Source organism: Panthera pardus, unplaced genomic scaffold (assembly GCF_024362965.1).
Source record: "Panthera pardus isolate Hobbes unplaced genomic scaffold, ASM2436296v1 HiC_scaffold_11, whole genome shotgun sequence".
NCBI lineage: Eukaryota > Metazoa > Chordata > Mammalia > Carnivora > Felidae > Panthera > Panthera pardus.
In genome coordinates this window covers 4,509,121-4,530,477 of record NW_026526666.1, presented here as the reverse complement: position 1 = coordinate 4,530,477, position 21,357 = coordinate 4,509,121, and the positions used below count along the sequence as shown (strand labels likewise).

General features: G+C 38.0%; 1 protein-coding gene across 1 annotated transcript; it reads right to left on the bottom strand.

The window, feature by feature from the left end:
• Positions 1 to 817: 817 nt before the first annotated feature.
• On the bottom strand, positions 818 to 19,938 carry SEC22B (SEC22 homolog B, vesicle trafficking protein). Its single transcript, XM_019458030.2, has 5 exons — positions 19,828 to 19,938; positions 11,710 to 11,819; positions 8,562 to 8,722; positions 6,269 to 6,415; positions 818 to 2,778 (listed from the first exon to the last, which is right to left on the bottom strand). The coding sequence occupies exons 1-5, from the start codon at positions 19,900 to 19,902 to the stop codon at positions 2,624 to 2,626; spliced, it is 648 nt and encodes a 215-aa protein (XP_019313575.1). The 5' UTR covers positions 19,903 to 19,938; the 3' UTR covers positions 818 to 2,623.
• Positions 19,939 to 21,357: the final 1,419 nt, after the last annotated feature.

Below are 21,357 nucleotides of genomic sequence, written 5' to 3'. Positions count from 1 at the left end.
TCTTCATTCGTATGGTGTAAACAGTACTTGCTTCAAAATGTGAATGTGAGATGTAAGAAAACATTGTCTGTATTAACTTATTTGGTACCTGGGATAACTCTTTTCTTGAAAATGGCTTGAAACCCGTCTCCTAGGTCTCACTCTACCGTTGCTGCCTCCTCGGTTTCATCTCCCTACTTTCAGGCTCAGCCCGAACAGCTCTCTCGTACTTGGGCCAGAATGATCATCCGAAACCCTAAATCTGATGCCATCTCTTGTCACTGACGTTAGTGTACTATAAACTCGTTAAGCGTGGTAGATGTATCTCTTTATTACAGTGACCAGTCTAGTTCTTCCTCAAGGCTCAAGTGCCCAAACTCACCCAAGGAGTTGGGTTGAAGCAACAGAATTACAATCCCCAAAATGGGCCTCACTCTTTTACTCATGACTTTGCACAAGCTATTGACTCTTTCTGGAATACCTTATTCTTCTTCCCTTACAACACTCCTTCCCAAAGTAGGGTGTCCTTTCTTAATGTGCCCCCACTAGCCCTAGACAGTACTTATTACATTCTATTTTAGATGCCTGTTTAGATGCTGATACACTTCATCTAGTCAGATCCTCCCACTACCTCCAATAAAGAACAGAAGCGGAAGCCCTATTACGATAGTCTTGTTCTCTCATTTTTCAACCGTCGTAACATTAAACCACTTTCTCATTCCTTTCATCATTCTGCCCCCTTCTCATTTTTCAATTAACCACTGGGTTTTGGTAGAAATGTACCCAGAGAGATATGTGTACATAAAATAACTAGATAACAAAACTTCACACTTCAGGGAACATTCTAGAAGTATTTATTTCATTGCTGACCACTTGGTTGCTGCATGCAACTCTCAACAATGAGCTGCCGCTCTCCACTCCTATAGAAGAACCAGATGCTATGGTACCACTACTTGGGTTTTCAGACTGTCAGGCTTTTATTACCAACATCGTTACTTTAGGGACAAGCCTTTTAGGGACTTAAAAGCACTTATTCTCTATAAAAAGTAACTTCATGTTTCATGCACATACTCCAATTGGCAGATTTAGGTCCAAAATGGAAAAAAAAAAAAAAAATTTATTCTAGTTCTGTAAATTATCAGGAATTTACAAGCCACTTCTTGTTCTAAGGAAATAGGGTTTTGTTTTGTTTTTTACCTCTATCAGGAATCAGGACAGTAGCTTTGATGATCCCTTAGTTATAAAACTGTTTACTAGTTAAAGTTCTCTCCAAAGATGTAAAGAAAAGAAGTTGACTCATTTTCCTGTACAACTGAAAGAAACGTGTGCAGTATGTGTAAGTTGTAGTTTATACTGTAGACCCTTGTGACAATATTTAAAAGGCCTATTCTCCCCATTTAAAAAATTCTACCTCAGAAGGTAAAAGGAAATCCCCATTATCCCTGAGCAAAAAGGGAAAAATCATAGATACTTTTATTTGTTAATAGAAGCCACTGTAAATGAGTTATCTATCTCTAGAACATTCTCAGAGAATTTACATAAACTGAAGAAAGTACGAGGTGTTCTCGGAGACTTTCTCAGATGAATGTATCTAGTTGTTTGAGTAGTTGCTGTGTAAAAATTTAAATTGAACTACGTGGCTGAACATTTTCCATTTTGAAATTTGAGAATATCCTGAGAGGATGCTTATGGGACATGAAAACTACTGGGTGCAGAGGAATTTTTAAAGTGTCAGCAGGAGGAAACGAGAGGGAGGAAACTACAGTGGAGAAAAAGGGGGCAGGACAAAGCTGTAGTGATGAGCTGGGCCTTTCTTCCCATTAAGTCAGGGGTTTCTGATTATCCGTATGTTATATTTACTCTTATATTAATATAAACGAGATGCTGAAAAATACAATTAAGAATGTCCCAAACTAAATTTAAGTCTTTTAAGGAGTAAATGACAGAAAACATTTTAGCTTCTTAATCAAGGAGTGCTATAATATAATATCAAGGCATCTTAATATAATTCGTTTAACCCTAAAGCAGTTGTGCAATAAGCAAAATATCATAAAAGGGAAACAACAAAGGCTAACTTCCTACAGGGGCCGACAGACAAGATCTTCGCAGCACAGCAATTAACCTTCACAGAGTGGAGTCTTGTTTACAAGGCCCTCAAAAACTCAAGATTACTGAAAGTCACAAATGTCACCAACAAAAGGAATGTTGATCAGACAGAGTCAGAAAACTTCCCAAAGGGCTGCCTTTTCTGAAGGAATTTCAGACTGTTGCTAGCACAGGTTGGCTAAGCCAGATCTCACTGATGGCTCCATTAGAAAAGAAAATGCCCCGCTCAGTGCTGTTTTAAAAATGTAAAAACACTGGGAGGGGAAAAAACAAAAGAAAACAATCTACTGTTCCCTAGCATACACAGCTCAGCACCCAGAGAAAGTCTCTGCCCCCAAAAGAGACTTTCTACAAAGGGGGTAAGCTTCATTAAATGAGGTGTAACATTTCGTTTTCAGGACATGTCTTTTCTTGCAAGGTCCTTAGAGGCAGAAGTTCCACTTGGAATTCTAATACACATCTCTGTGAGCTCAGCTTCCTGAAAACACACACCTGCCGGGTTCTAGGTTCACCCTTGCCAGTGACTGGATTCACTACTTCACAGCCACCAGAATCGCACATACACTATTAACATGATGAAAAACACAGCTACCGCTGCAAGTTTGGCGTAAGTGGAACGCATGTTCAAGTACTTCGCATCCTGGCGGTATTTCTTGGACAGACTGGACAAATTGTTAGCCTTTGAATCCAATGCTGTTGAAGAGGAAAAAAGGAAAATGTTAATTAGTCACTGAAGTATTTTGTCTAATGTATTAAGACATAAAAATAACTTAAATGAGTGGCACTATGCCAAACAACCACGATGCTTATTTCATTTTTATTTTAAAGGTTAGGTTGTATATACTGATTAATCCATGATCCTGATGCACTGTAAAATCCACAATGCATTTTAAAGTTATCAGACCAGGGGCGCCTGGGTGGCTCAGTCGGTTGGGCGTCCGACTTCAGCTCAGGTCATGATCTCAGCGTTCGTGGGTTTGAGCCCCATGTCGGGCTCTGTGTTGACAGCTTGAAGCCTGGAGCCTGCTTCAGATTCTGTGTCTCCCTCTTGCTCTCTGCCCCTCCCCCACTTGCACTCTGTCTCTCTCTCAAAAATAAATAAAGATTAAAAAAAATTATCAGACCAAATTATGTTCAGATTCTTGAGACTGTATAGCGAGGTGGTTAAGAGTGCTGGCTCTGACCTCAGAGTCTTTGGTTTAAATCTCAGCTGCACCAGCCATGTGACATTGGTCAATTCACTGAGCCTCTACTAAAACCCAGTTTCATCATCTACATAAAGTGAGGATAATAACACTAACTGTATCACAGGATTGTAAGTACATGAGAATGCCTGTGAAGTGAACACGATGCCTGTGTATGATAAGACTGATAAATGCTGGCTGATAATAATCATCTCATCATCTTTTAATGGTCTAAATCTTATTCTCTCATATTTTGAAAAAAATGATAATCCATGTAAGATAAGACTCAGTAACCAGAAAACTCAATGAACCACAAACTGAGTACTGAGCTGTATCTCAAAGTTGACCGCTCCCAAATTCCCAAGATTCTCCACTGGTAAAGACTATTATGATTCTACCAGAAATTATGTTTCAACAGACACAGGAAAGTTGTCTTGTAACTAAAACGTAATCACAGGTGCTAGGAAGCCACCAACACCTACCAAATTAAGCTTTTTAGAAACTTTTACCAAGTTTTGTTTTTCTAAAAGGACATTTGTAATGCTGTTATAACTGTTAGCTGAGCACTTAGAGAAACAGCCAGAGAGACACAAGCTAGACTGGACTAAAATACATATTTTAATAATAAAAACAAATTCTTGGTGTGACATAAATGAATTTTGGTCATTTTACTTCTTTAAATTTTTTTAAAGAGACTATTTTGCAACACGAATTTGTTTGTTCTTTAGAGAATACTTTTGGAATATTTGGAGTTGCTTAACAGAGACTGAATTGGTTGAGAAATGTGGTATTACTTAATGACACAGTCATGACAGCCACTTGTAAATTAGCAATTTGTTCTGTAAGAAAAACACTTAGTCACACAAGAAAACAGTTAGGAGATGAGAAATAACCATGACAATGCTGCGAGGAATTTTTCCAGCCAGTCTACTAAACTGGACACTTCACTGGACTGAGGTTTTTAACTACTGTGTCTATTGCTATATCCCCAGCGCCCAGAACAGGGTCTGGCAATACTCAGTGCTCAAAAAATAAATATTTGCTAAGCGGATCTAAATCTGCTGAGAATAACTGGGCAGCGGAACAAATATCACATCGTATGAAATAAGCACTAGTAAGAGAATTCCTGCTTCTCCCCCACTTACTCTTTGTCTCTCTCAAAAATAAACATTAAAAAAAATTTTTTTAAAGATTACAACTGTACAGTTGACCCTTAAACAACATGGGTTTGAACTGTGCGAGTTCCACTTATACATGGATTTTTTATAGAATACTGTAGATGTATTTTCTCATCCTTATGATTTTCTTAATAACATTTTTTCTCTAACTTACATTATTGTAATACAGTATGCAATATGTGTACCATACGAAATAACATGTTAATTGACTGTCTATGTTATTATGGGTAAGGCTTCCAGTCAACAGTTGGCTATTAGTCGTTAAGTTTTTGGGAAGTCAAAAGTTCTATGTGGAGTCCCTGACCCCCACGCTGTTCAAAGGTCTAATGTCTTCTTTTTCAATCAGCACATCAGCTTTGTAGTAACCAGCAAAGCACAAGAGGATCCTTTTACACTTTTGGTAAACTGACCAATATACAAATTTTGGATTTAAGAAAAATTCTTGTGCTGGTCTATTTTATCCCAGGTAGAAACTAAGTCTGTTATGATGAAAATTTACAGTCTCACTCACCCAAAATTTGATGCTTAAAGAGTGAAGCTACATGCTGGGACAACTGCTGACTACTGACATAAAGGTTACAATCTGCAGTTCATAATAAAGGAAAACCCATTTACTCATGTATGTCATAGGGTAAGTTCAAGACATACTCATGGAGGCATCTATTTGTGATCCTTACTGTGAAAGAAATAAAAGAAGTATATGAAATATATAAACGCTACCTTTACGAGTACATTAAATACATGGGTAACATTGAAACATTAGGTAAATATATACATATATATATATGGTTCTTTTTTTTTTTAAGGCAAATTAGGTAAGTAAGTACACACGTACACACACCCATTATGTGCTAAAAAAAAAAAAAAGAAAAGAACCATTACACAGCTAAGTGCCTTAGGAGTTTAAAGGACAAAAGAGATTAACATGACGTGGGCTATCAGGACCTGGGAAGGCTTCTTTGAAGAGGCGGCTCGGCTCGTACCTAGATCTTAAGAACAGGTCCAGGATGGTGAGGAAGCTGACCTGGCTGAAGCAGAATGTCTGTGAACTAGAGAGCATGAAAGAAGTCTGCAATCTCCTTATCTTCCGTTACAGAGAACACAGTGCCTTGCACATGACAAGCACTCAGCAAGAACAAAAAGTAAGTTGAAACCAGACTAGATCGTATCTTGTAGTCACAGATTTTAAAAGTTTTTCAGCAGAGGAATGCCTTGATGAAAATGGCATTTTATAACATTTGATCTGGCAGCAATAAAGTCTCCCAAAGTGGCTAGTCAGGAAACCACTGCAGTAAATCTTTGACAATTTCCTCTCATTCTTCTTTTCATTTCCCTTAATTTATGTAAGAGATTCTGTAAATATTTGCTTAATGTTGTAAATATCTTGGTAGAAGTAATTGCTTCTGATATGGAATAGGACCTTCACACTGTTCCAACTCAATAAAAACTAATCATGCTGGGAAAAAACATATCATATAAGAAGTTTTGTAATGTAAGCTATGTCTCTTGATGGTATTTATTTATTTATTTATTTATTTATTTAATGAGAGAGAGAGAATGAATGAATGAATGAATCCCAAGGCGGGGCTCAAGCTCACCCGAGGCAGGGCTCAAACTCATGAACCATGAGACCATGACCTGAGCCAAAATCAGATGCTTAACCAACTAAGCCACACCCAGTCACCCCTAATGTAATCTATTTCTGAGAGATGAATTCTTAACAGTACTAGATAGAGTGACAGTGAAAAACGTAACCCAAAATAAGCTATCGTTACCTGTGGACTGAGAAGCGCCCTACAGGACTCTTAATGTTTTACATACCTGAGAGTGCTTCTCCCCGTTGTAACACTTCTTCAATATTGGCCACCATGATCCTCTGTACATCCTGCAGTTCCGTGTTGATGGAGCCTAGGTTTCTCCGAGCACGGCTGTCAATGTAAAGCTTCTTGGTTTTCTGAATGTAGGTATCTAGAATAACGAAGAAAAGTGACCATTAACAACCTTGCCCATCAAAGTACTGGAGTAGGGATAGGATAACCAAGCTCTTGAATGAACATCAAAGTTTGAGTTTTGATGTTTTCATTTGTAAAATGTGAAGACAGATGACCATTCAGGAGAAATGTCCTCTGCACACCTTCAAATTTGAAGTCTTTGCTATCAGGGTCCTTATAGAAAGTAAGACCCACTATAGTAAGCCTTTCCTGAAAGCAGATTATTTTCAAACCATGCCCTGAGGATCCTCAGGGTTTTAGTACTTAACTCTATATTCCTGAAAAGGATCCTGACAACAATCTAGCATCACTACAGGTTCTGTCATTAAAAGTAGGGGGGAAACATGGTCTTAAAGTATTTTCTTTAACATGGAGTGCCTGGGTGGCTCAGTAGGTTAAGTTTCCAACTTTGGCTCAAGTCATGATCTCACAGTTTGTCGGGCTCTGTGCTGACAGCTCAGAGTGTGGAGCCTGTTTCGGATTCTGTGTCTCCCTCTCTCTCTGCCCCTCCCCTCCTCGCTCGCTCTCTCTGTCTCTCTCAAAAATAAATAAACATTAAAAAAATTTTTTTTAAGTATTTTCTTTAACATACATTCCTAATTTCACTCTGTTCTTAAACTTCAGGTAAAGCAAACATGTGGCAGGGAGTTTCCCAAAATACCACTATAAACTGCAGCTATCATGTTTAGACCATGTCTGCATTTCTCAAAACTATAAAAAGAATGACTTATTACTAAAGATTTTATTTTCAACTTTTGGCATTTTCTTAAGTGATATGTGCTGGATACCTTTCGTTTGCCTCTCTAGACCTCCTCTCTACCCTTCTGCACCATGCTTTTTGCCTTGGGCAGCTGACCTGCATGGACTACATCATGGGCTCCTGGTTCCGGGGGGGGGGGGGGGGGGGGGGGTCTTCCAGGTTAGGTTCGACCAATGGGGGAGCCCCAAGAGTAGGGCAGGAAAGCAGGTAGTGATGTCAGGGTATTTGTTCCCCGAACCCCCCTCCCCCCACCCCCCCCACCAAGAAGTCACCCTGGGCTGGCAGCATCCCTCCAGCAAGAGTAACTCCTCCTCTCAAGATGGCCTTCTCTATAAATTTTGTCCTTTGCAGTTTCAGAAACTGCTCCTTTCTCTTATCCCTTCAGGCCTGGGGATGGAAACAATTACTGTGTAACTGATCTCAGGTTACTGTACCTGCAGTTCACCTAAAACCCATTCATATATAATCCTTTAAGCTAATTTGAGTGTATCAACTATTTCTCGTGTGACCTTGATGTAGCAGTCTTACTGGTTTCTTGGTTTTACTGGACCTCTATTATCTTCAAAAATAAAATCTGAAAAACCAGACATTATAAAAATTATCACTTGGAGAGTTTGTAGTTATGAAATACTGGAGTGTTTTCCTAAAATTTTCCTTATTTCTAAAAAGTAAGATGACCAGTTAGCTAGCAAAATGGAAATACTTCAGAAATTCAGAAACAGTAAAACCAATTTCTTTTAACTAAAAATATCAGTAATATAATCTAATCATACTTATTCTCACTTCCTCTAGAGTACCCAAAACATTTCTGTTGATTTATTGCCATCAGATACTTTACCAGTGATGAGTCTTTCTATAATTATTATACAAATATGGACACCCATGCTCACTATTTCTGCAGGTAGTAAATGCTGTCCCCCAATGCCATACCTCTTCCAGTAATTTTTTTTAACTAGAGGATTAAAAGAAACAAAATGTCATTCTTATTTCTATATTCGGACCTCCAGAAAATGAACTTTTCTGTGACTGTGCATATGTGTGTGTGGTTTGGGGGAAAGAACTCAGCTACTACATGCCAACCAAATAGATCTTTAGGCACAGTTCTTGACTCTGACGAAGAATCAATCCAAATCACAAAAAGGGAAAAGGGTAACAAATTCTAAGGAAAAGACTAAAAGACCACAGAAAATTACTTGTGAGAAGCAACTTTCATTCATTCAAAAGCACAGAGGTGGAAAGGAAAAGACAGAACCCAAAACTTAAGTAGGTAAACATCAGAAAAAAATGTGTAACATTTTCAGTGTAACAAACAGCTTCTCCAAACTGTTTGCTCTCTTGATACAGAGATGAGGAGAAAACTTACCAAACTCAATAAAGGAATAGGGCCTAGACACAGTCGGCACCTTCTTCCCATGCTGTTCATCGAATTCTGAGTGCAAATCTTCCAGGTAGGCAAAAGCCAATTTCTTAGGAAACGCAGCTTCACACAAAACCAAATAACAAACTCCCTGCTCAATAATGTAGCTGGAGAGACACAAAAAAAGAAGAGAAAAAGTTGTCTGTAGAATAACAATACCTCCAACAATTTGAAGCAGACTCTTCGTGCCCTACAGACTTTTGAACATATTCTAGCCTAAGCCCTTTGAAGCTAACTAAATCTGAAAATCAATTGCAAACCACAAATCCTTGGAATCAGAAAGCAAACATCTTCCCATTATGAGAATTATATTCCAAAAGAAGTACTTAAACATGTTCACAATTGTTTATTATATAATCCAGCTAAAATATCATAATACCTAAGACTTTTTCTTGAAAACTCAAGAGTTGTGACTCCATCTACCTTTTTTAAAATTTATCCATTTTTGAGAGAGAGAGTGTGCATGCCTGCATGCAGAGAAGGGACAGGGAGGGGCAGAGGGAAAGGGAGAAAGAGAATCTCAAGCAGGCTCTGCACTGTCAGCATGGAGCCCAATGCAGGGCTCAAACCCACAACCCATGAGATCATGACCTAAGCCGAAACCAAGAGAAGGACACCCAACCAACTGAGCCACCCAGACGCCCCCATCTACCTTTGATTACGTATGGAAATTAGTATATACATATTTAAACTCTTTCTAGCCTTAAGAAAAACAGTGGAAATGGAAACTTTTGTGGATACTTCATAGTTGGAAGTTAATGCCACAATGTTTACTGGGTACAGATAATGACCTTAAGATAAATAATATTCCCTAATTTCCAGGCCAGAACTTTGTATCAACTGTCCAATACAAGAAATTATCCAATAACAGAACTGACTTCCTCCTATAAGAGGTGCTCCCTGGCACTCTGGAAGGGGCTATATGGCTAACGTGTCTGAGATGTCTCAGAAAGAGATTAGGTTAACTCTGTGATTTTCAATGTCTCTTTAGCCACAGGACTCTTTGTTTCAGCAATAATTATATTCAGAAGATCAATATGCACATGAAATAAAATCAGGTCATTAGTTTAAGTAGGACTTCAAAGGCCCAAAGCATTACACATACCCCTATACCTACCCTTGCTATGTGGCTCCTAAGGCATCCTAGGACCCCACAGAGCATAGTTTATAGTGTATTATATGACCTCTCAGGCCCCTTAAAATGATGATGATGGTGGTGATGATAATGATACTGATGTGTTTGGGCATCTAAATCAACTGGTCTCCTTATCTTTAGTCTAGACCATCTTCTAAACTACAAGTTTTATATAACCATATAAATATAACCATATTATTCTGCTTAAAAACTCTCAGGGTTCTCTAATACCTATAAAATAAAATCATACTCCTTGGTATAGTATTTGTGGCCTCCAAAGCAGGTGTGGGCCACATTCCATCATACACCCAATATGCCAAACAGCATGCTGCTCTCCAAGTTTAGGTTCTTTCAAGTCCTCATAGATTTCTGCTTATATTTCTCTGTATTCTCCCTCCCTCTATCCCCTTTCCCCAAACTTGCTCCCTACAAATGGGAATTTATTGCTTCCTTCTCTCTACTCCCAAAGCATGTCATTTATAAATGAATTACAGCACTTCTTGCCCTCAGGTATAAAGTTTAGTTGTCTGTATATGTGTTTCTCTCTGCTAATAAGTTAAAGGCAGAACTTAATATACGGTCTGGTAAAGAATAAATCTTTAAAATATAACTCTTAGATTGAAATAAAGGATGAGATGAAATTATAAAGGAACCCAACAAGAGAAAACCTCTTTTCAATTCCATTAGGAATTCAATTCCATTCCCTAGATCTTTTGTTCCTAATCCATGATAGAAATAAAGATACTATATATAATTATACATATAATTAAGTGTCTATATTTTTTGATGTTGAAAATTAGATTTATAGAAAATGTTTCATATACTACATTCTTTTTTTTTTTAATTTTTTTTTTTAACGTTTACTTATTTTTGAGAGAGAGAGAGTGAGAGCAGGGGAGGGGCAGAGAGAGGGAGACACAGAATCTGAAGCAGGCTCCAGGCTCTGAGCTGTCAGCACAGCTGGGGGGACAGAGCCCAACACGGGGCTCGAACTCACGAACTGTGAGATCATAATCTGAGATGAAGTTGGACACTTAACCGACTGAGTCACCCAGGCGCCCCACATCCACTACATTCTTAACCAATAAGCCAGGGTTTTGTTTCGATTTTAGTTTTGTATACTTGCTTGTTTCTGATGGGTGGAAAATTTTCCCCTCCCTTTAAAAAGGTTAAACAAGGCAGGTCCTTCCCAGGTCTATATTATCTTAGCATCTGAGGTCCTAAAATAGCAAGGATTATTTAGCTAATCCTTTTTTATTTTCCTCTGATCTTCCTGTCCTCTCTTTTTTAATCCTTTCTGTTTTAATCACCCTCAAACTTGACATGTATTAAACATTTAATACCAATTACTTGCAGGAATTATTTGAGCCCTTTCTCAGTTATATGCACTAATACCACTGATTGTGATGCTCTAAAATTATCTTTTATAATTTTCCTTTTTCTAACAACTAACATTTACTGATACTCTCTCTGTGCCAGGCAAGATGCTAAGAGATATAAATAGATTCCCTAATTACTCTCACAAACTATGACTATTTCCCCTATTTTATAGAGGAAACTAAGGCCCTAGAGAGGTATATGTGGGTTGTTCAAGGTTGTCTTGTTAGTAAATGTTTGAGCAAGAGTATTAACCTACAGACATCTGGCTCTAAGAAACTCCTAAAGCAAAAAATTAATCTATTATTGCACGATGGGTATAGCATTCATTAGACAGAGGATAAAACAGGTTAATTTACTGTATGCACAGGATAAAACAGTTAATTTATTGTATGCAAATTAAATAAACAAACCAAGATTTCAGTTTTGCAGAATTAGAGCCAGGGAAGTTCCTTCCATGAAGAGACTGTATTTTTAAAATATTCTTTACTTTTGAAAAATTGTTACCATTGTTCTCAGGTGTTACTTAAATTTACTGTATTTCATACTTAAATGATCACAAAGAAATAGGATTATACTCACTGGAAAGTCATGGCGCCAGCTTCCAAGGTACATCTGGTAGGGGACTGTTCATTCAATTTGCGAAAGAGTTGCTTAGCCTGACTCTGGTACTGTTGAAGGTCCCGGCCAGACTGAAAGAAGACACCTTCATTTAAGAATTTTCCACACAAAAAAACAGCCATAACAATTAGTGAGAAGCATTATATAATGAGAACACTATGTAAGTAAGGTCCTTCATTAAAGGTTAATAAAATACAGGGGCCCCTGGATGGCTCAGTCAGAAAAGCATGCGACTCTTGATCTCAAGGTGTTGAGTTTGAGCTCCACACTGAGTATAGAGATTAGTTAAATAAAGAATACTTAAGAAAAATTTAAAAAATCCAGGGGGCCTGGGCGACTCAGTTGGTTAAGCATCGGACTTCAGCTTGGGTCACAATCTTGCAGTTCACAAGTTTGATCCCCTCGTTGGGCTCTGTGCTGACAGCTTGGAGCCTGGAGCCTGCTTCAGATTCTGTGTCTCCCTCTCTCTCTGCCCCTCCCCCACCCTCTCAAAAATAAACATTAAAAAAAATTTTTTTAAAGAAAAATAAAAAAATAAAAAAGGTTGATAAGATTCATTTTTTTTAAAAAATGCCCTACTTTTATTTTTATTTATTTATTTATTTATTTTATTATTTTTTTTTAAAATTTTTTAACGTTTATTTATTTTTGAGACAGGGAGAGACAGAGCATGAACAGGGGAGGGTCAGAGAGAGGGAGACACAGAATCTGAAGCAGGCTCCAGGCTCTGAGCTGTCAGCACAGAGCCCGATGTGGGGCCAGAACTCACGGACCGCAAGATCATGACCTGAGCCGAAGTCGGCCGCCTCACCAACTGAGCCACCCAGGCGCCCCATAAATGCCCTACTTTTAGAGCAAAAAAGAAGATCAAACCCCTAGTTGTTCACGAAAATCACGTTATTTGTACTTCTCAACTGCCTTTAAGCCACTCTTAACTTTCAATCCAGTGTTCTTTCCACTGTTAGGTCAGTGGAAATGGGTCCTCTTAACCCCTTTCACTTGCACAATTATTGGCACATAACTGCACAACATGTTCTATACTCAGGAGAAAATCCTGGGAACAACAGACTGGTGAATTTCATTTTTATCCTGGAATATCAAGCAAAATCTTCCACTAAGTGTTACAGTATTGAGCATTTAAGCAAAACTAAATGTATGCACCCATCACTGCAAATTACTAAGAAGACTGTAACTCCAACTAGGTACAAATGAACAAGAGTAAGGACCAAGATTGAAAAGTCAAATATTCTTTACTGAGTGAATAGATTTGGTTTCTGAGTTTGGAAAGAAAGAGATATATACATACAAAATGCAAATAACAATATTCAGATGATAGAATTACAGGTATATTTTCTTGAACAATTTTTAAATAGTTTAATAATTTTTTAAAAAAAGGAAGGAAAAAAGCCTACTGAGAAATACCAGTGTCATCTCAAAAGGAGAACATCATACCTCATTCACCTATTCAATCCAAAAGGCAAAGAATGGAACGGAAAGCAAATATATATTATTTATTCATCCACATACAGGGGCAGGAGCACACTTTTGCCATGTGATAGAAAGGAATTATTTTATTTTGGATTATTTATTTTGGATTAAACAACAGAACACAGTCTCTTCTTGACAGATGTTTAATAACTAAATGCTTAAATTTAAAAAGCATTTATTTGAGGTTCTCCCAAGGACTGGATCTGAGGTCTGACTTTTAAAAAGTGCAAAGTGAAATCTTAAAATTCTAGATAGTGAACCACTTAGCTAACAGTAAAAATAAGGAAGCAATGATAAAATTGTGAAAGTGGCAGATAAGCAAATGTACAAGTACAGGATCCTAAGCCATATGTAAAATGACAAACTGGAGGGGCGCCTGGGTGGCTCAGTTGGTTAAGCGTCTGACTTCGGCTCAGGTCATGATCTCACGGTTCGTGAGTTTGAGCCCCACGTCAGGCTCTGTGCTGACAGCTCAGAGCCTGGAGCCTGCTTTGGATTCTGTGTCTCCCTCTCTGTCTGTCCCTACCCCCCTCTCTCTCTCAAAAAAAAATAAACATTAAAAAAAATTTTTTTAAATAATAAACTGGAAATTTAAATACGAATAAGGAAGTAAATTAGCATGAAGTGAACCAGGAGAGTTAGGTAGAGCCCACTAGAAGTATCACTTTATCTTATTTAGCACTGTCCCTATGGCAATGATTTGTTATACTACTCTAAAGAAGTATTTCTATATTAATATATATGTATGTATTTATGTATTAACAATAAACATTATTATATTAATCAGTATCGCATATTTTTTTCATGATTGATCTGCTAGTAAAGGAGAGTGAAAACTACCATATGCTTTGAACTAGTGCACAATATCCTGCATTCCCTAAATGAATGGTACTTGCCAAATTGTTTGCTTCACCAATGCCATTATATGTGGCATTTGGAAGAGATCTGACCCCACAGCAGTAGACAGAATAGATGTAAATAAAGTTGGAAATGTTACTAAAGTGCCAAGGAATAATATCCACATACATCAATGATTTTTCAACCTTGGCTTTACACTAGAATCACTTGGGGGTTGCACAAAAACTAATCAAGCCCTATCTCTACCTCCAAACCAATTAAATCAGTATCTCAGAGGTGGAACTCAGAAATTGGTGTTTTAAAAATAACCACAACCACAGATGTTAAGTAAAAATGTTTTTGACAACTAAAGGCAAAGGAACCAGGTGAAGAAATAAATGGCAGAAAAACTGTCAGTCAAATAAAGACTGCTATAAATCCTTTGACTTTATAAGAAGCATTGTAAACATCACTGCAACCAAAGAGAAAGAGACTAACCACTGTACGGACTACAAGAAACTATGGCCGAAAGCATGCTGCAGTTTCGGGGATCTATAATGACACTGAGATTACACAGAGATTGTGGCACGCCAACCAACATTTTACAGTGCTGGTTCCATCAGCATCACCGTTCCCTGAGAACACAACGCGGGCACAATCTTTCTGGTAGGTATTTTTGCAATATGTATTAGAAGTTACAAAATTTTACATATTGTTTTAGCCAACAATTCTGTATCTTTGAAAATATACATACACATCATATATGTTAAAACAAACAACTACAAATGTATATAAAAATAAAAAAACAAATGTTCAGTAATTGGATAGAAAATTGGTTAAATAACATATTTATACAGTGGCATATTCATACAATGGAATATTATACAGCCATTAAAATGCTGTATAATATTTAATGATATGAGAAGATACTCACTACACACTAAGTGAAAAAAAACTAGGTGGAAGTCTTACAGCATTACCCATTATTTAATTTTATACATATACACACACATACAGAGATTAAGGTTTTATGTTAAAATGTATACAATTTAAGTAAAGATTTTGGTAATAATCACCATTAACATTTTGGTCCTTTTGTTTTTCCTTTTTTACTGAATTTTCTACAATAAGCGCAGGCTAGTTTTGTAATGGGGAAAATTGTTCATTCACCCATTCCTGTTTATTGCATATTTGTACCCACAAATACATACAATTCTAGTCTGAACTTTAAGAAAGGCAAAATGGAACTGGAAGGAAAATTTTCAGAAATAGGCAAATTAATGAAATTAAATGAAAGCACTCACTTTCTGTCAGCCCCGGTTCTAAACACTTTACATAATTTAACTCTAATAAGCTTTACAACTACCCTATGAGGTGATTAGAATCATTACGCCCATTTCCTGTATGAGAAATCAAACTTGCCCAAGGACAAGAGGCCAATAAGAGGAGGGGTAAGAATCTGAAGCCAGGCAGTCTAGCTCTGGAGTCTGCGTTCCTAAACATGCGATAGCACCTCTACAATTAAAATTGCTTCGGTGATAGCAGATCCACTTTCTGGGTGATCTTACTATTTCATATTAAATCTAATTCATAGGAAATTCTCAGGAAACTGTGATCAGAACTGGCAGCTCTGATCTAGATCTCAGAAAACAACATATTCACCACTGTACAGACAGAACCTCAGTTTGCTTTCAAGACTAAAGTCACAAAAGGCCCACAGCCTCCAGACTGCCTAAAAACAGATTAGATGTCCTCATTCTGTTTTCCACTTCATCTACAACAGACTTCATGAAGCTTATATACAGTATAATGGAAAGATGTGTTAGCAATCCAATAATGAAATGGATGTGAATGGACAATTTCTGAAACTAATCTGCAATAGCGTATTTAGGATTTGGTTCTATATATATATATATAATATAACAGGTACAGGGTAGAAATTTCCCACACAATCACAACACTTTTTATTGCTATCACCTAGGACTGCTGAACAACTAACTATATCAAATGCCACCTTTTGTCTTTATAGGAATGTTTAGCTAAGCTCTTATCATTTTAAAATCCCTGTTGTACTTGGCTGGTCAAAGGCCAGCAGCACCAAGAACCAACCATTTTCCTCTAAAAGCAATTACAGTAAGGTGACTAATGAACCCTCAATAATTGGGGGAGCATTGCAGTTTAAAATGTACAACAGACTATCTGCTTTTTTGGTGCTCCCTGCTGAATACTTGGTTAGATCAAATATCGTCTTCAAGTCCACAGAGCTGGGGCAAAATGAAAGGGAAGAGAACACCTTCATTTTGAGGTAGAACACAAAGGTAGATGAAGAGATGCAAACATCCAAAAAGTAGAAACACACCAGAAAGGTAGAAAGAAAGGAAATAGAATATCAGAGAGTCTAGGTTTGAAAAGAAAAGTTCATCTCTCTACCGCCCTAGGCTGATAGTTCTAGTTGAGCACAGAGGAAACAGTGGATGAGATACTCTGCCTACATCATTTTTTGAATTTTACTCTCCACTGTATTATCTGAATAACTGTTCACCTCCAGTAGTAAGGCAGCTTATACAGGACTAGCACTAGTAACATACAACATCTGTTATCAGTGTAAATAATTGAAAAAGAACATTGAATTACTTGGCCTGAACAATTAAAGTACTTGACTACAGAACTATTTGGCTGAGGGGTGCCTGGGTGGCTCAGTCGGTTAAGCTGCCGACTTCGGTTAAGCTTCTGACTTCAGCTGGGGTCATGATCACGCGGTTCCTGAGTTCGAGTCCCATGCTGGGCTCTGTGCCAGCTCAGAGCCTGGAGCGTGCTTCAGATTCTATGTCTTCCTCTCTCTCTGCCCTTATCCCACTTGCACTCGGTCTTTCTCTCTTAAAAATAAACATTTAAAGAAATAAAAAGAAATAAAAACTATTTGGCTGAAATAGCCATTTCTTGAAAAGTTATTTTTAGACTCCTAAGAAGTAGATATATTATCAAAAAGTCTTAGAACATGGCTGTAAAGTGTACCAGTTAGGCACTAAGGCTCTGGTCTGAAGTCAGACAAATACTGATTAAAAACCAGTGGTTCTTGAGGCGCCTAAGTGGCTCCATCGGTTAAGCGTTCTCACTCTTGATTTCAGCTCAGGTCATGATGTTGTGGTTCATGGGTTTGAGCCCCGCATCGGACTCTGCATTGATGGTGCGGAGCCTGCTTAGGATTCTCTCTCTCTCCCTCTCTCTCTCCCTCTCTCTCTCTCTCTCTCTGCCCCTCCCCTGCTCTCTCTCTCAAAATAAATAACCATTAAAAAAAAACCAAAACAGTGGCTCTTAAGCCACTCTGGCTTAAGTGGCTCTTAAGCCAGGGTGACTCTGCCCTCCCACCCCCAGATCACATCTGACAATGTCCAGGAATATTACTCAATTGGAGGTGTGGAGGTGGTAGTAGTGCTATTGGCATCTAATAGGCAGAGGCCAGAGTTACTAGCATACATCCTACAATGCACAAGACCGTTTTGCACAACAAATAATTATCTGACCGAAAATATCAAGTGTTGATATTAAGAAACTGATGAAAAATTCCATTTTACTACTTATTCGCTATGTGGCTCATACAAAAAAACCTATCGTCTCTATGCCTCAGAGCTTCCTTGCCTGTAAATGGGAAGAATACCACTAAACTATCCTAATATGATTGGTATGAAGATTGAATGAAATCAAATACTTGACAGGCTTCAGCACAGTGCTTGGCATGTAGTATGCATTCTATAAATGTTCCTTTTACTATTAACATAATAAAAATGAGTCTAAGACTCATAATGTAGATATTAAAAATCGGGGAAAGATTTTATCATTCAAAGCCTAAATTCCTAAAGGAAATAATTATGGAATTGCCATCACAAAAATATTCTTGTGGAAAATTTCTTTGTCAATTAAACAAAGTAATCCATCTTGGTAGACCAACACCTAATTTGGAATTAAGAAACACATAATAATACATCAATTACTTTTTCAATAAAGTATCAAGGCAGAGAGTAAGGAGCTACTAATATTAAGCAGACTTTCAAATTCACTTTGTATTCTTTGCCCACACTGAAATCTAATGCAATAAACTGAACAGACTCCTCCCTGGGAAAAACCATTTCTCAGTCAAACTACATATATACTTTAAGGAAAATTTCTCCACACTATCTCCCTTGCTCAAGTCACGTTCCTGCATTTATTTTAACAATTTCACTCCTTCTGCAGAGTGGTCCTAGAAAATTCTTAACAAATTGAGAGAAAAGAAAAATATTTCACAATTGAATATTAAGGGCACATTATATTTTTCAAATTTTATATAAATGATTAGACTTTGTCTTGCACAATAAATTGAAAATACTTCACTTAGCAGGATCTGCAATTTTGTGATCTGTATTGCTACTCTCCTAAAAGTGAAAATAAACATATTTCCAAGTCAAACCTAAAAAGGCATAAAACCAAATAGAAGCTTTCCTTATTACTAAACAACACTGTCAGCTGAGAAGTCATTTCTTCTGGGAAGACTTTCCTGATCTCCCAAAACCAACCTAGATACCTTTTCCATGTTCAACCACAGAGCTTTCTTCCTCTTCCATAGCAATTATACTATGTTATAATGCTTATTTGTTTTCTGGCTTTTCCACTAAACTGTAAGCTCCATGAAAGTAGGGGCTGTGTCCTCTAACCTGTATAATCACCATGCTTGACACAGTTGATGTGCTTAATAAGGGTTTTGGGGTTTTTTTCGTGAAAAATCCAACAGATATGTGCAAAATAATTTTCTAGAATTCATCTTTTTTTTAGGCCTTGAGTTTTTTTTTTTAAAAAACTTAGGTTGTTCGAGAAAGTAAACTAAAATTGATCACTTTAAATAAATTACATAAATTTCATTTTCAGCCTCCCTTCTTCAGAGATCTCCCCACCTTGCTCCAGAAATCTGTCTCACACCAGAACCTTCCCTTGTGATTCTAAGGCACAAAGCTTACTTTTCAAGATATTTGAAGCTGTTGTTTTTAAATCAATTCAATACATTTTTTGAGCACTTATTAGCATAAAGCTGCTGCCGTAAAAGCTATGAGAAGCACAAAGATCATTAAGACCTGTCGACTGCCTCAGAGGAATCTCAATTTATTGAAAGACAAAAGAAAGTAGCAAAATAAAGGTACAAGGCGTTAACAGAAATATAACACAGAAGTTATAATCCCAATAGTAGGAATTTAGTAAGGCTTACTGGAGGAGGTGGGAATTGGACATAAACTTGAAAGTAAGTACTGTACTGAACTTCAAACAGGTGTCTATATGTGGCAATATTATCTCACCCACTTTCAAAAGATGTCATCAAGATAGGTCAAGGATCAAGTGCCACAGTGAAAGAGGTTGAAGAACTTGGGAGCTGATTTCTCCCAGGACCGGTTAGCCTCAACAGCAGCAGAAAAATAGAAATCTCGAATTTTACCAAAGTCTCTAAGAGTTACACAACACTGGGTGATCACAATCAGTCGAACCTATCCCTACGCCGGAGCGTCTTTCTATACAAAAAAACAGGAAAGGCAAAAATCTACCTCCGCCTTCAGGAAAGATTTCTTCTAACAAGTAGTTTCTCCACTGCCAAAAGATAAAAAGAGCAGTTCAGAGGGGTCGGGAGTGCACGGGAGGTCGCAAAGGTCGCCTGCGTTCTAAGAAGAAATCCGGTACTGAGAGCACAGAGCTCTGGCAGGGACTTGGGGGCGCGGGGATAGAACAGCTCACCTGTTCGTCCTCCTGCATCGAGGCGGCCAACGGGAGCCCGTCCGCCACCCGGGCGATCATCGTAAGCAACACCATCTTCACAGGCTTCGGGGACCCAACACTGGCCCGGCGGCCGCAGACGTTCTCCCGACTTCCTCCGCCGCGACCGCAGTTACACCTCTATCTGAGTTCCCGAAGATCCAGCTGCCTGCGTCTCCGCTTCCCGCTGAGGTGGCCGGAAACAAGCCTTGGTGCTCTTCACTACCGGTCCGCGGAATTGACTTCCCTCCGAGAACCGCAACCGCCAGAACACTGGTTCCGCAGTCTCTCCTTCCGTCTTCCAAGACCCCCGTGCGCTTTTCTGGTTAGGGGCCTTGAATACGCCTTGACCCTTGAGGGGGTATGGCACACAAATTAAAACAGAATTTTCTAGTTCCTGAAGTGCAGGAGGGGGCTGGGAAAGATGGGGGGAGTTTATGGGTACTTAGATGAAGAGTATATGTGAAAACACTTTGAAAATCAAGCTCTATGTTTTCATATTTTTCTGTTTTATATATTACATATTTTATACATAATATTTTCTGTATTCGTATATTTCTAGGCAGAGATTTTTGTCTGCTTGGGGTGTTTGTTTGTTTGTTTTGCTTGTTTTTGTTTATGCTGTATCCCCAGATCCTTGAACAGTTTCCAGTAAAAAATAAATATCTATTGTATCTGAAAAAAAAAAAAAAAAATGACCAACTATGGGACCTCAGAAATCACCAAATCAGTCGCCCTTCCAAAAGCTGGGATCTCTACTACACCTGTTATCATAGGTGGCAGGATAGCCTTGCTAGAGCTTCTAGTAACTGGGCATTCACTCCCTTTTGGAATGATCTCTACAGAATTCTACTTGAGGAAGTGTTACCATCTCTCTTTTCTTTGGTGTCCCTATCTCTAAAATGGGGATATTATCTGCCTCTCAGGATTTTTGTGAACAATAGATGAGAGAATGTAGGTGCACAAGTTTCATAAAGAAAGAAGTTATACAAGTGTTGCATTTATTATTACTTATATTAATAACTACTCTTCATTAAGCATTTACAGTTGGTGTTTGCATTAATAGAAACAGAAAGTGCTTTAGAGATAAAAGTTATTTAGCCGAATAACCCAGTGAGATTGTTTAATATTAGGTTCCCCCTTTGTAGGTGGAGAAAATGCCTCAGAGAGTAACTTTTCCAAGGTGACACAGCTAGTAAAATTGGGAACAAAATTTGAGCTGAGGCTGAACTCCAAAGCCTGTGTTTTTATTTTTGTGATGCAACTCTGTCTTAATATTTATCTGTAGGTGAAAGAGCTCATGCTTACATTACCTTTCATACAGCTCTACAACTGTTAGGAGAAAACTAATATTATTTTTTTGAGAGGCTTTTGGGAGGTACACCCGATGAGACCTAATGACTGACTCCACACAAAAGATGAAGGACTGGGATATAGACAAGACAAAGAAACCAATGTTACTATTAACAGAGACAGTGAGAAAGTGAAATGGAAGGCAATCCTTGTGTATAT

Coding starts and splice junctions, on each gene's coding strand:
- SEC22B (XM_019458030.2), bottom strand. CDS start 19,902: ATGGTGTTGCTTACGATGATCGCCCGGGTGGCGGACGGGCTCCCGTTG. Junction 11,820..19,827: donor CGATGCAGGAGGACGAACAG/GTGAGCTGTTCT, acceptor GTCTTCTTTCAG/TCTGGCCGGGACCTTCAACA. Junction 8,723..11,709: donor GCTGGCGCCATGACTTTCCA/GTGAGTATAATC, acceptor GTGTCTCTCCAG/CTACATTATTGAGCAGGGAG.